The 14,243-nt window shown below is 40.2% G+C and overlaps 1 protein-coding gene across 2 annotated transcripts in view; it reads right to left on the reverse strand.

Annotated features, from left to right (window-relative positions):
• The window catches only part of dock1 (dedicator of cytokinesis 1), a 174,254-nt gene extending 162,032 nt beyond the window's left edge, over positions 1-12,222 (reverse strand). For both annotated transcript variants that reach the window (XM_069160370.1, XM_069160369.1), the window contains exon 1: positions 11,993-12,222. In XM_069160370.1, the coding sequence (XP_069016471.1) occupies positions 11,993-12,035 (43 nt within the window). In that variant the 5' untranslated portion in view covers positions 12,036-12,222. The remainder of the gene's footprint in view (positions 1-11,992) is intronic.
• Between the last annotated feature and the right edge of the window lie 2,021 nt (positions 12,223-14,243).

A 14,243-nucleotide genomic window follows, 5' to 3' on the forward strand; every position in this document is an offset into this window, starting at 1 on the left:
CCCGATACAATGGGGAGAGAGAGAGAGAGAGAGAGGAACCTGGCTCATTACGGAGCACCGAGCAAAGCCTCTCAGAGAGTGTTTCTCGCACAGCGGTCTCTCATGTTATTTGTCTGCACTTTGCACGCACATCTCATGAGCTTTAGAATGAATGAGAGCCTTTAAAAACACGTTGTCTTTAACGTATTGATTCAACAGGAAAATATTGAAAACAATATTCAAGGACGCAGGCAGAATTTGCAGTTTTCTACACGTGATCCATGACGGTAAAATCTGCTTTTCTTTACCAACTGTAACAGATCACAGGGTTGTATTTATTCCATCTGATGTACACGGATAAAATGAATGAGGGAGTAAACGGGCAGTATCAACACACATTAGTCTTTTGCACAGCAAGACGCAGCTAATTATTTCCTGCCCTGTGTTACATCTCCTGTGAAACGCATGCTGATGAGCACATAATTACCTTCAAATATTTGGAGAAACTCTGCAATTGACTCAGCAAGTTTACTTTGAAACCTCTTTGGTGGCACTCAGCCAAAAACATGACTTCACTTCACTGACAAGCAGACGACACAGTACTCGACCTTAACTGCATGGAGTCGAGGAAGTAGGGCAAAAAAAAAAAAAGAACCATAAAACCATGCGCAACAGGAAATGCCTTGGACCTGTTCCTCATGCTGTTATTTATAATAATAAGGCCGGTGTGTTGTATTGAAGCAAAAGTTGCACTTCAGAGCGGCACGGCAGCGAGACGCTGAAAAGTCCTAACAAGACGAAGAAGAAGCAGGAAGCTCAGTAATAATGTTCGGGAGAGGCTGCCTGCAGTGAACCACTGCTTCTAACTGCCAACATCAAAATGTCAAACACTCTTAAAAGTCAGACAGCAGCATTCTCGCACAGCAGGAACATTCAAAAGACAACTGGTGAATGGGCGGACTCGGCTACGAATGCAACGCTGACCTGCAGTTGGAATATTAAGAGTACCTGCCGTACTTTAGATCAACCCGTCCTCTAAAAGGCTCCGTGTTAAACTGTCAGAAAAAGACGAAGGCAATTAACTTCCAGTATAATCCACTGAACCTTGGTGCCACCCAGGGCAACTGGTCTAGTCACCCAGAGAAAACAAAGGGCTAACAGTTCATTTGGCCCAAACGTTGTAAGATGTTGAAATTAACGAACTCTCTGCTCTCCATGCGTTTGCAAAGTACTTTTTCAAAGAGCATGTACATAATGTTCTCGCCACTGCCAACATCGTCACTTGGCCTTTCGAAATACATATTAGATAAGTGGAACTTTGGTTGTTATGGTACCAAAGCTGGGTAGTGTGAATGTGGCTTCCAAATGAATGACTGGTGGATATATTAGTTGGCTGGATGCATCCTAACAACTGAAATAGAAATACAACAACTGTCTAACCAGTAAAAAAAAAAAAATGATTGGAATAATAATTACCTCATTAAATTTTTTAAACATTTGCCATTGCATCGATCAATTTATCTCTTAAGTAGAGTGGCAGAGGACACACAAGAGTTCTCAGAAACAAATTGCAACCTGCACCGAAACCAAAGAGTGTGCATCTAAGTATATATTTATAGAACGGCCCCTTCTGTTGTCATGTTTGCAGATCCTTATATAATTGTTTACTTTCAGTATCTCATTGGTTACATGGCTGCTCGAATGTGACGTTTGTGGTTTCACAAATGACTGAGCGTTTGATTTGAATAGCAGGGGAGGCAGTTCCCACCATCAGCTCAGAGAGTTGCAAATACATGGCTGTACTGTTCTGTTAATAAAGTTTATCACGTAGAAAAAAAAAAAAAAAAAACTTCAATTATCATATGATAAGAGCCTTTGTGAAGTACAGATTACATAATACAGTAATTAAAATGAAGGGATTTACAAATATTTGTGTGGTTACTGATTTTCAATGTGATGGATTTCACCGTCGGGATGTAGATTTCATTAAGTCTTCATCGCACTGGATGTCCTGGCATGCGCACTTAGTTCAATATTCAGGTATTGAGAACAGGCCAACTTTGGTTTCAAGTATCGAAGAGTCACTATCAATACACATTACAGTCAAAGTAAGTCTTAAAAATGCAAAAAGCCTTGCATCATGAATATTAATATTGCCGAAAACACTAAAAGGTTCAACAAAGGTGTTTTGTTTAAAGATGTCACCTTGAACAACATAATTCACTACTCCGATACTTAACACATCAAACAACACATCAGGAAAGAACTTGACATTGAAAATGTGTTGGTTGCAGCTCTTAAAAAAAAATTATTTAAAGGAGCAGTGTGTAGTGCTGCGTGGAAGAGGACCCATTCCATAAGTAGAATATTAAAACTCATTCTGAAGTGACTAAAACACAAGCATTCTTAGTTGCAGGTGATTATACACTAATGAAAACATAATTATGAAATGATATTCCATTTCTGCCGCCTATATCCTACACGGTGAACCTTCAATGATACAGTAGCTGGATGCCTGTATCAGTTTAACTGATTTAGTAGTATAAGCTCTGTTCAGGTAGATAATAAGATGAAAATTCAATTCCTTTATGTGCTTTTTCTTTTTAAACAAAAGGAGACTGAGGTGTCAGATACAGCGGTGAGACAACTTCACCTAAATCCCAAAAGGTTGATCATAGAGTCGAGCTGCCACTCACTGAAATCCAAAACTGCCTCCGGGGCATCGAAGCTTCGAGGTTCTGACTTTATCAAGTATTTAGCCAGACAGACAGACACACACACACAGACACACACACACACACACACACACACACACACACACACACACACAGACACACACACACACACAAAAGGCCATTTCATCAAATGCCAGCCGTACTGAAAGCCTGTCTCTTGCTGCATGCGGCAATCCCAAGCCCGTCTGCGACCACAATCAATGACTGACACCTCCATTACAAGTCTCCAAAACAACCCAAGGGACATTTTAAAGGTGACAAATGCAGCATTAATAGAGACTGCAGCTGATATTAATGTTGACATTTTTATAACCTGAAAAGCCTCAGAGATGTTGAGGCCTGTGATTTCTGCTATGCGTGAATCTCAACATCTGGGATTAGAGGACTCAGAACCAACACAGTTCCATAACTGGTAAATTTAACCACGAGGAAGTTTACTTAGGCAAAATAAATGTCTTCAGTGGAGAATGTGCTTTAGCTTATGAGACTTTAGTAACAGCTTGCATGTTGATGCCATTGGCAATCGTCTTTTAAAGTTATGCGCACAGACCTCGGGTCACACCTGCGAACCGCTTACAGCCAGGATCTGCCTTCTGAGGTGTTTGGGAAATGAGTCTTCCCAGGGAGCTGGTCCTTTAAGCCCATGCTTGACCCACCAAAACAGACAGGTCATCCAGTGTCAGCTCACCCGCTGGCAGCCTGGCGCATCCCGAGTTCAGCTGCAAGCTCGACATTCTGATAGAATAAAGCCTCGGCTCAAGTGGTCAGCTAGCCGTTTGTAAGAATACTGAGCCGACAGTTTTAAATCCGCGGCCAGTTCTTCCCTCTGGATTTGTTTTATTCCTAGATACTAAAGTTTGTTCCCACTAAACAATTGTGCTGCTTATTCTGTCTTCAGCTTGTCTTCCCTGAGGAAAAAACGGCGATCGAAAAAAAGGCTTCGATGATGTTTAAAACTTAAAAGTACAACTCGAACTCAGAAATAGATATTGATACCTTGTTAAAAAAAAAAAAGGACAAATAAAAAATGAGTAGTGATCAATGGGGAGGATATATAGGAGGCTGTCTTCCTGATTTGTGCGGAGCTGTAATTCTACAGGGTGTTTTATAGTGGAAGTGGGTCACTTCATTTGAAACAAAGACCATTTCTGTAAACATAGTTAAAATAGGTATATGAAATATGATATTGAAAGTCAATGGAAAAAAAGAGCAGAGGTGCTACTTCGGATAACAATAGTATTTTTAGTGTGGCTGCTGGTCAAGCAAGCATCAGGCCTATTAATTAAACTGATAATGGCGCATCAGGATCATGATCCTTACTAGGGCTGTCACTTTTTATTCGAACATTCGATCCAACGTAATTAACATTCGAACTGTAACGACCCGTTTGAATTCAAAATTTACTATCTATACGTGTGGCAGACCGTTGCCTTGTAATCCAGTAGAGGGCGCTCTAACAATTCACCAACAGTTTGTGCAAGTATTTTGGCTTCTACACCGTAGATGGCAAAGTAACTAACACTAAATAGTGCTGTTTGTGGAATTCACCACCCAAGTGAGTCAGCGGAGACACGATCAGACCAGACTTAATTGCACAATCACTTCAGCTTCAGAAGGCTTCTACTTTGACGGTCACTGTAAGGCTGAAAAATGCGGTATAAAAATATTATTAAAATGCGTTAAAAGTAAATTCTTAAATAAAATGATGAAACTAATATCTTTAAAAGGCGTGAGGATGGATTCGGATTCACTCAGACGAGTTGCATGTCGTTCTATATTCGTTCAAATAACATTTTCGGAAGAAGTGAAAGCCCAAGTCTTTACCACCGTGGCGAAATAATTGCCTCAGGGGAAACGTTGCCAAGGTGTGAGCTTAGTTCAATCAGAGCAAATGTAGTTTTCAACTAACAGTGCTTTGTCCTCTCAGAGTTGCTGGCAACTCAGCTGACTGACCACACTATGCAACACTTTGGCTTGGTAACTGTCCGCCTGATACAATATGAACGGTTCTCCGCTTTTTAAATTCAACCAGCTGAATCAAAACGATGTAATAACACATGTCTACATCAGTGACCTTTGGTTTACATCGACGAGTCACGCGCCATTAACCATCTGTCAAGCAAGCTAAAGCAGCACAGCAGGAGTGATCTCAGACAATGCACAAGCTGCCTGGCATGACCACAATCAATACTGAGGGTCCATGTCGCCAAGCAAAAAGGAACAGCCCACACATGATCAGAGGTGCTCGTTCGGAGGCCCTTTCGTCTTTACGTGTGTTCGACAAACTGCTAAAGAAGAACATCACGGCCCATTGTAATTGCGATAAAGGTTCATACGCTCACACCTACATGTCAACTTTCACTACAAAGATGCCCCGTTAAAGTCAAGCTACGTTATTGTCTGCTATCGTCACCCAAGGCAACAAATCAGGTTTGAAATGACTGAGCAACCGTGAGTCTTTTAATAGTTCAGCTGAAGGAAGTGAAATCAGTTTTTTTGCTCAGACCATAGCGACATATTGTTTGCATCCTGTGATGCAGAGACATCACATCACAAACATACTAATAATTACATTCGCGAGCGCCAACTCTTTCCAGACGATTGCAGTTTAAAGAAAAACAGCTGAGACCACAAGCTCTTAAAAAGGTTACAAATAGTGATTTTATAGGATGCTGACTCATTTCTGATTCATAATGTTAAATGTTTAGCCCTCTCCAGATTTACTTGTTTTTTTTTTTTTCCCCTCTGAAGCCGAGTTATAATTAGTGAAAGCAAATCAAATGTCCAACTGTGTAAATCCAAGGTTAACTTCTTCACAAGCACTCTTCTTCCCCTCCCACTCAGCTCAACCTTCCACGGTGACAGCGACACTTAAAACAAGATGTAGAAGTGCTCTAGCTTTGTCTCAGTGGTGAGCCAAGACAGAATAGTGTGGAACCACTTAGCTATGCACTGATTAAATAGGCCAGCTGTCATTTGTCTTAGCCACCATCTCACAGCAAGCCATTGGGAGCTGTACTATTAGAACTGCCTCACCAAGCGGCGCGGCCCTTAGTTAATACATAATTCCCTTTCAGAATGAATGATAGCAAAGTCATACTGACCTCCAAAGAGAATAGGATGATGACCAAAGTTTTGACTAAAGGAACAGCATCTAATTAATACAGAGAAAATGAAGATTAAATGATCAACACATTGAATCTCTAAATGGTTTTTTTGTGCATACTGTATAAAACACCAAAAATAACTCGTGAAGAGACTTTTTCCCCAACACCTAAACTAGGTATGAATCATATACAAGGTTAAATTGTGATCTAATTGGGAGCCTGGCAGGTTTTGCAGGTATGAATTTAAGGCTGGCAGACAGAAAAGCAAAGATGTTTTGTTTACAGATCTGTAGGGCAGCTGAATGCTGCCAGCGCTGTTGTATTAATGGGGGAGAATAACATAAAACTAGAGCGGGATGAAGTCCCAGGTGGTGGATTTATTCAGAATTCTAAATGCAGACAAAAACAAATAATCCAACACCAAGATGCTCATAAAATTGGAATCAATGGTGTTTGTTCAGTATTCAGGCTCAAGGTGACTGCTCAAGAGTTGCACATTTCTCACATACAGTATTTGCGTGTTAGCATAGATAACCACAGCCATATTGGTCACCACACTTAAGGAAGGATGTGAGACCAAAAAAAAAAAATATGAAGCTGCTCTGTGCCTCTACGTGGAGTGTTATTTATGAGCAAAGTGCGGCGGTGATCAGAAACACCACCTGACTGAAAAAAATATCTTCTGCTCTTTCATCTCATGGCTCCTTCCTATTAATCTTCTAGTTTTTATTTGACTCTCGTAAAACCGCTGTCTCGGCTCAGCTTGTTTTGTTTTTTTTCTTACATGAAACTCACGCGTAGGCAAAAAGAAAACAAGTGTCTTGTTCTAAAAATCCACCGTGTAGTTAATATTGTCGAATGCCTTGTTACGTCGGAACTCACAGCAACAATATGCGGCAGGGAGTGCAGCGGCGACGACAGCAACACTTTTCCCCTCTTTATGTTTATTGTGCGTCAAAGAAGGAGTTTTCCGAAAGCCAATGAAAACAACCTCGAGAATTACGCCGATAAAAGATCATAATTCTCCCATATTTTACACCAAATGGCGTCAGCCGGGGCTATGAAAAGCAGAGTAAAATACGAGGCGTGGATGTCAAAACATGTGGTTAGAATTTATGCTGTGACCGAGACTGTGTTTTAATTGCAACCATATTTTTTAGCTTACTGCACTTGTGTGTGTGCGAGATGGTTTTTCTCGACTGCAGGGTAGGGGCTTTACAAATGACCTGAGCACCGAGTCAAGAAATGAGGCGACTGCGTCTCTATTTTCTGCTCCGAATGTGTCACTCACCGCTAACCTGTTCCAAATGAGAGCCATCGCGAGATGTCAGTCTGCCACACACGGGTTAGAAAGTATGAATCATAGCCGAACCGGAGTTAAAGTTTTGAGCTCAGGGTGGATACTTTTGTGTCCAGTTGTCCTTTCAGATAAGCTGCCAGTCTGCTATCTGACCTCCAGGAAGCAGCATTTCCTTCTTGGCCTCACCTACTGTGAGACGGGCGGGGGCGGGGGGGTAAACACCGTCCACATGTATTTCTGTTTTTCATGTTCTGGGACGGATTGTTAGATGTCGGATCACATGAAGTGATATTACCAAAAGAGAGGAGTTGGTGGGTGGAAAACATTTCTCATGACAGCACATGCTCTTCAGTAGAGCCCATCCGATGCTGGAAGCCAATATTACAATATAATACTTATATAAATGAGTAAACAAATTCAGATATCGATATATCGACCAATAGAAGGCAGGATAATTTACAGCTTGTTGTTTACACTGACATCAGTGCACTGAAACAGGCAACTTTACCGGGAATTTAATTAGAAGAAAGAACTATAAAAAAAAAATTTAAAAAAACGAGACGTATCACACATCAGCCTCCATGTATGCCGATACCGATATCTGTGATAGAGCAAAATCAGCCAATTAAATCAGCCTTCTGATATATCGGACAGGCTCTTATCACGAGGGCATTTTGAGCAGGAGTCTCAACAGTGAAGTATGTCTTCAGTCAGTCTCACTCACAGCTTAGTGTTCCCTGGTTTGCTCTCTAGAACCACAACCCTCTGAAGTCTCTCTTAAGGAACATCCGGATGAAACAGAATTAATGAGACAACACCTGAAATTAGCATCACATAGTATTTTCCGCTCAATTCATCGTAGAACTGGTAGACGGCTAAACAACATTCTCCCGGGGCCATTTTAAATCACTTCTGAGATGCCACAAGAATAACAAGGCTTAGAAACTCCTGATCCCTTTCATTTCGACTGGACTGGTTGGCATTTGACAAGAAGGGAAGTGTAAGGAAATTATCTCAAGGTCGAGAGAGACATAATTTTACACATTTTTGACAAACGATTAGCCCTTACTCCTCTTTCCTGATATGAACACCGGTCAGAAAATCAAGTCAGGCACTGAACTCACAATTTCAACTTCCATTTGGAGTTAGTCGATACCTCTTCTGGTGCGTGACTGCTTCACAAATGCTGATGTATTCGGCCAATTCACAAGATCAGCTGAGCGAGATCCAGGCCAAGTGGCAGCATTCTGAACATTGCAACGGAAGACATTGTTTTGAGGAGGAAGTTAAGCTCATGCCTTTAAGCTATCCTTAGAAACGATGTAAAAGCAACAAAGTCTGTTGTCCATCTGTTGTGAGATATGGAGGATTCCAGATGAAGCAAGTTTCGAAAATCAAGTCAAGGTGCTCGCATACCATCAGACCAGCAGTCTTACAACACCAAATGACATCTGTATGAAAGTGGCGGAAGTGTCAGGCAAAAGCAGTACAACAGTGTGAAAATACCCCGTACAAGTATATAAAATAAAAGATATACTAAAGTTGAAGTACAGAAAGACCAGCAAAGTAGAGTAGTTCTTAAAGTAGAGCTGGGAAATATGGACAAAATCAAATATCGCGATATCTTTCACAAAAATACCTCGCTATCGATATTGCAGGCAATGATTATTGGTATTTTACAATGTATTTACACAATGAGATCTTTGATAAACTTCTCACACGACGTCCCACCCAGGTGACTCATAAGGCCACTTTCCCACAAGGGAAGGTTTGAACTGTAAAAAATGATTCTCTAAGTTATTTAAGGGTGTTTTCTCTTCCTGGGACTTAACAACTAATGAAAACTTGGTCAACTAAGAGTTCGTCGTCCACATCAAGTATCAGTGTATTGAAAGAAAGAAAAAAAAAAAAAAAAATAGCGGCTGCAATAGGTAGAATGGCTAGTTAACAATGGCAGGATTGTTCAGAATGTCGTGTTTTGTGCAGGAAGTGATTTTGTGATTGTGATTCTGAATCAGCGGTCTGCAGAACTTCCACATCGCGCTATATTTTTGACTCGGCTGTTACAAACTTTAAAAAGGTAATACCAAAAAAGGTACCAGGTACTATCCGCAACTTTTTGCTTAGTGGAAAATCATGAATAATGAATTGAGTAATCTGAAAAAATGGTTAGATTGATCTGTAGTCACAGCCCGAACCAACTCCGATAGTATAACTAATGTTTTACCAAGCTTTAACTGCAACCAACAAGACTCTTTCACTCATCTACTCTGGCTGAAGCTCGTCAGCTGGAATTGGGGGGGGGGGGGGCTTCTGTTGCCACGCAGAGAGGCACAACAACCAGCAGAGAACTACACAACACAGCAAAAAACCCAAAACAAACAACCAAAACAATGATTTTCTTCCACTGACTTCAGATTTTGTTGTTGTTGTTGTTGTTTTTTCTCCTTCAGTTATTACTGTGACATAAATCTAATAGTTTCATTTTTCAATACTGGTTATTGTATTACAGCTAACTACTGTGCCCCCACAAATACGGTAATGTGAATCCAATGGTGTGATAACAAAAGCATTTATAATCACTGATGTAAGAAGACAGTGGCATCCATTATTAATACTGCTGTGAAAAGACTAAAAGAGACACATTTCCCACATACAGTAATAAACCCATGGGGCCATTATGAGAGGAGCAAATGGTGAGACAAAAGTTCTGCTGAAACAGAAATAGGTCCACAGTGATTGCTGCCAGCATAAGAGGTCTCACAGAGAGCTCATTAGTGCTCCTTGGTCAACACATGAAGTATTAAAAGTGCAATGGTGGTGCACCCCACCAAATCCTCCGCAGCAGTGATGTGGCAGCTGCTTCTCCTTCGAATGACTCATCCACTCTTGCATTCAGTGAACCTGGGAGAACTGGGAGAATTTGTTCCCGTGATTTATGAAGAAGTCTTTCAAGATCGCATGGACATCCGAGACCATAGAGACGAACATCAGCGTAGGGTTTGTATACTTCTCACACCGTACACGTGCTCAAGAGACAAAGTGACCACAGGCTCATAGAGCAAGAAAACAACAGAGCTCATTTGGCTGCTGTCGTCTGAGGTGCCAATCAAAGCTTCAGTACAACCTCTTGAACTCGTTCATCAGTGAGCATCAGCAGCCCTCGTACAGCTGCAAGCCCTCAGTCCCACTAATGGACACAGCCAAAGGGAGCTCGGTACGCCTGCGGCGGGGCGCGTAACAAACAATAAAAACGAACAATCCATCGTCGTGAAACTGAACTCTCCTGGAAAACTCCTGTAATTACCTACAATGCTGACAAAACAGGATCAGGATGTTTCAGGGGAGCCCCAGAAAAATCGGGATTAGTTCCATCACACTATTATTTCAGGCATTCAAGTTTAGCATTATTATTATTTTACTCTCATATTTCACACAACCCTTTGAGAGTCCCTCAAATTTCAATGAGTCATGCAATACTTCTCCAATATTAAGGGCTTTGAGTATTTCTGGCTGTTACCTTCGTCAGGGTGGTTTATGAGGTTGTTTCTTTGTGATTCTGATTACAAACATGAGCTGCAACGATCGCTGTATTAGTTGATCCATAGAAAATTAAGTGCCAAATATTTCAATAATCAATGAATCACTTTAGGTCGTTTTTAATACTGAAAAAAAAATGCTTCAAATCTCTGATTGCAGCTTCTGAAATGAGAATATTTGATTGTTTCTTTAGCCCTTCATGATAATAGACTGAATACTTTTTGGTCCCGGACAAGACAATAGCAGTCACAGAAAAAGTGTTCTTGATTCTATGACACTTTTCCTAATATTTAACTCTTTTTTTTTTTCTTTTCTAATCTCAATATATTGTCTTATTGTATCATCACAATCACAACATATGTAAATCTTAACCCTGGTAACATGACGCATCATATCACTAATACACAGCCCTAATGTATTTAGGGGGTATGAACAACCAGGTTTCTCTTGCTCCATGTAAACACTGTGACCAGAATATAATTAGATAAGACTTAAAACGGTGGAAACTAAACACGCTCATACAACCATATGACTTTAAGATGATTAAAACACGTCCCCAATAAAATACCTGTTGATATTTCTTTCCCACAGAAAACAGTCCATGTTTATAACCTGGCAGTGTCTTTTTCTTTTTTTCTTTTCAGGTGAACTCTTCAATACAACTTCTGTAACACTGGCTACAGATACTTTTTGTGGTGCATATTCGATGTTTAACCCCTTAAAAAAAATAAACATTAAAAAAAATTAAATTAAAAAAAAAAAAAAAAAAAAAAAACACAATGAAGACCAGAAGCTAAACAGAACTGTGTGGTCGGGCCAGGTTTTTACAACATTTTGAGGAAGTGACAATAAATAACCAACAACAAAAGCTTTCCCCGTATGGAAGACGAAGCGAGTCAACACGAGTAAGCGGGGGGGGGGAAGAGAAAAAACAACAACTTTACAGTTACAAAGTCATGAGTAACTCGCTAGTTAAGTTTGTAGCGGAGGCCCCATAACACAGGAAACAGCGAGGCGCGCCTCTAACCATTCCCGATCCACACTCGCCAGCCCTCTTCCTCACAAAAGACACACTATCCCCGTTTTTGCGTTTCATGCAAACCAGCCGGTTTATTCCCCACTCAGAAAGATTTGCATTTCCCTAGTTAAGCCAAATTTTTACCCCCCCCCCACACCAAAAAAAAAACAACAAAAAAAACGCGTCTACAACCGCATGAGAAGCGCTCAGCCGGTCGCTTTCTAATCACAATTCTTCCCTGACTTGTGCAATCTGAGCGCAAAGAGAGCTAGGACGAGCTAGCGATGGAGCATGAGACTTTTTCTTTACGTACCAACTCCGTACTTTTCCTTTTTAGTGGGCACCCAGCGAGACATTCTCTCCGTGTCGAGGCTTCGCCCGAGTTGTCGTCGTGCCTGTTTAAGAGAAGGGTCCAGATGTGACCTCTTGCAGATAAGGTGGACTTTTCTTTTTTTTTGTTTCTTTTTTTTTTTTTTTTTTTTTTTTTCAGTTTTCTCTGAGCTTTGGGGAGCTGCTCCGAGCAGCCATTTTCCACCAGTGACAGGACGCTCCGCAAGGGGGAGGAAGGGAACACAACTTTTTTTTTTTTTTTTTCTTTTCCACCCTGTAGGCGTTCGTTCGTCCAGCATGCATGCATGCAGCGGCGGCAGCGTGCATGCATGCTGCATGCAGCAGCCGGGCGTCCTGCTTGAAGTCTCACTGCTGTTTGTACTGCGACGGAAACTGCTCCACAACTAAACCTCCGTGTATTATTAGTCGATTCTAAGTCGGTCTGCAGCAGCAACATTACTATTATAATGTTATCGGCGGTGAAATCTAACTAAGTAGATTCACCGTACATAGAGTAGCCTACTTTCCCTTTTTATGCAACATCATAGGCCTACTAATAAACAAATAAAACATAGGCCAATGTAATATTGTACTTTTTACTCCACTGCATTTGTTTGAAAGTATTGCTTGACAATTACTTTTAAGATTACAGTTTTTAATACCCTTGCTGTCTAGTCAAAACCGTTTATCTCCAAATTTGGTGATTGTGAATTTGATTTTTTTTTTTCTTTTTTTCTTTTTTCTGAGGATTAGCTGTTCTTTTATGGGTTGAGGAAATTTGTTTTTCGGTTAAATTAACCATTTTAAAAACCCTTTTGGATTAGCTGGAAAATGCAGTGTTTTTCTGAGCTTGTTGACTATATAGAGATAAGTAGTTCTTACAGAGCAGAAAAAGATTCAAACATATAATGATCCCATGGAATATGATGCATGACTGGATAGTAAATTAACCAACAGTACATAAGGTCATTAAAATAAGCACAACCTTAAATAAATACAGCACAAAAAACGTCATATATCATAGTCAAACTCTGACATTTACCCCTGTGTACTTTTACTTTTATTACTAGAAGTGCATTTTGCTGATAATACTTAAACTTTTACTCAAGTAAGGTTTTGAATGTAGGACTTAAACTTGTAGTGGAATATTACTGTTTAATGGACTTGAGTACCTGTTCCACCACTGAAGGCTATAAAGCAGCTAAGATTCAAACGATGGTTGATCTCTTGACTTTACCCACAGTCATTACTTCCGCCAATACACAAGTCGAATCGTTTTTCAAGAGAGGATCATTTATTTATGAATTGCATTTATAGCAAGCTTGCTGGAACTTTTAGGCTACTGTGATTAAAGCTGATGGTTTTATTCTTTCATACAACATTTAACTATGCAAAATATCCACAGAACAGAAAATAAATACCAGATAGATAACAAAACAAAGAATGCATATTCATGAGAGTAAGCATTTAACATGTGATAAAAATAAAAAAATTATATATATATGATTAGCTATACTACTAATGGCAATGGTAACAAGCATGAGGTGAGAAAGTAAAAAGGTGAGTTTTGAAAGTTGTGCACGAGGTACTTTTTTTTATGAATTTACAGGGTTTTTTTTCCATTAAAGTATTGTAGAACTAACAATAACACGTGTGCCAAATTAAAAACATTACCTGCTTCACTTATCTTTAAATAAAGAAATTACACACATATGATTTTAACTTACATACATCCTATCTTCTAAGGGAAGCGCTAGTATTCCTTGAGATGAAATGACCTCTTACTTTATGCTGGTAAAACACAGAGAGATCATTCCTCTTTTTGGCTGAACCACAGAATTAGAATTCATGCAGTCTAAGTCCATTTCCCTTCTTCTTTGTAGTTAAAAATGGCGCTATGGGAGCCTGAGCAAGCGTGTTAGACTGAGCACTGATGTGCTGAGATAATAAGAATTGTTCCTCAAAAGCTGCAGGTGCTAAACGAAAGACGTGGGAGGGATGCACCTGGTACAAGCATTTAAAACTGATAATCTTTATTCATCTTGTTTGCACAGCATCCTCTGGTTGCATCCCATCATTCAGAGATGTCTCCCAACTTCTGACCCCCCAGGCCTTCCCTCTCTCTCACCTCCTCCACTTGTTGTGTTGGAGTGTTGCCAGCAGATGGGGCTGCTGCTTATTCTCACATACAAACAGCTTGCTCTTTTCAAACTTATTTGAATCTGTCTTTACTC

Source organism: Embiotoca jacksoni, unplaced genomic scaffold (assembly GCF_022577435.1).
Source record: "Embiotoca jacksoni isolate LCO1_2020_lvr unplaced genomic scaffold, fEmbJac1.0.p SCAF_26, whole genome shotgun sequence".
Taxonomy (NCBI): Eukaryota; Metazoa; Chordata; class Actinopteri; family Embiotocidae; genus Embiotoca; species Embiotoca jacksoni.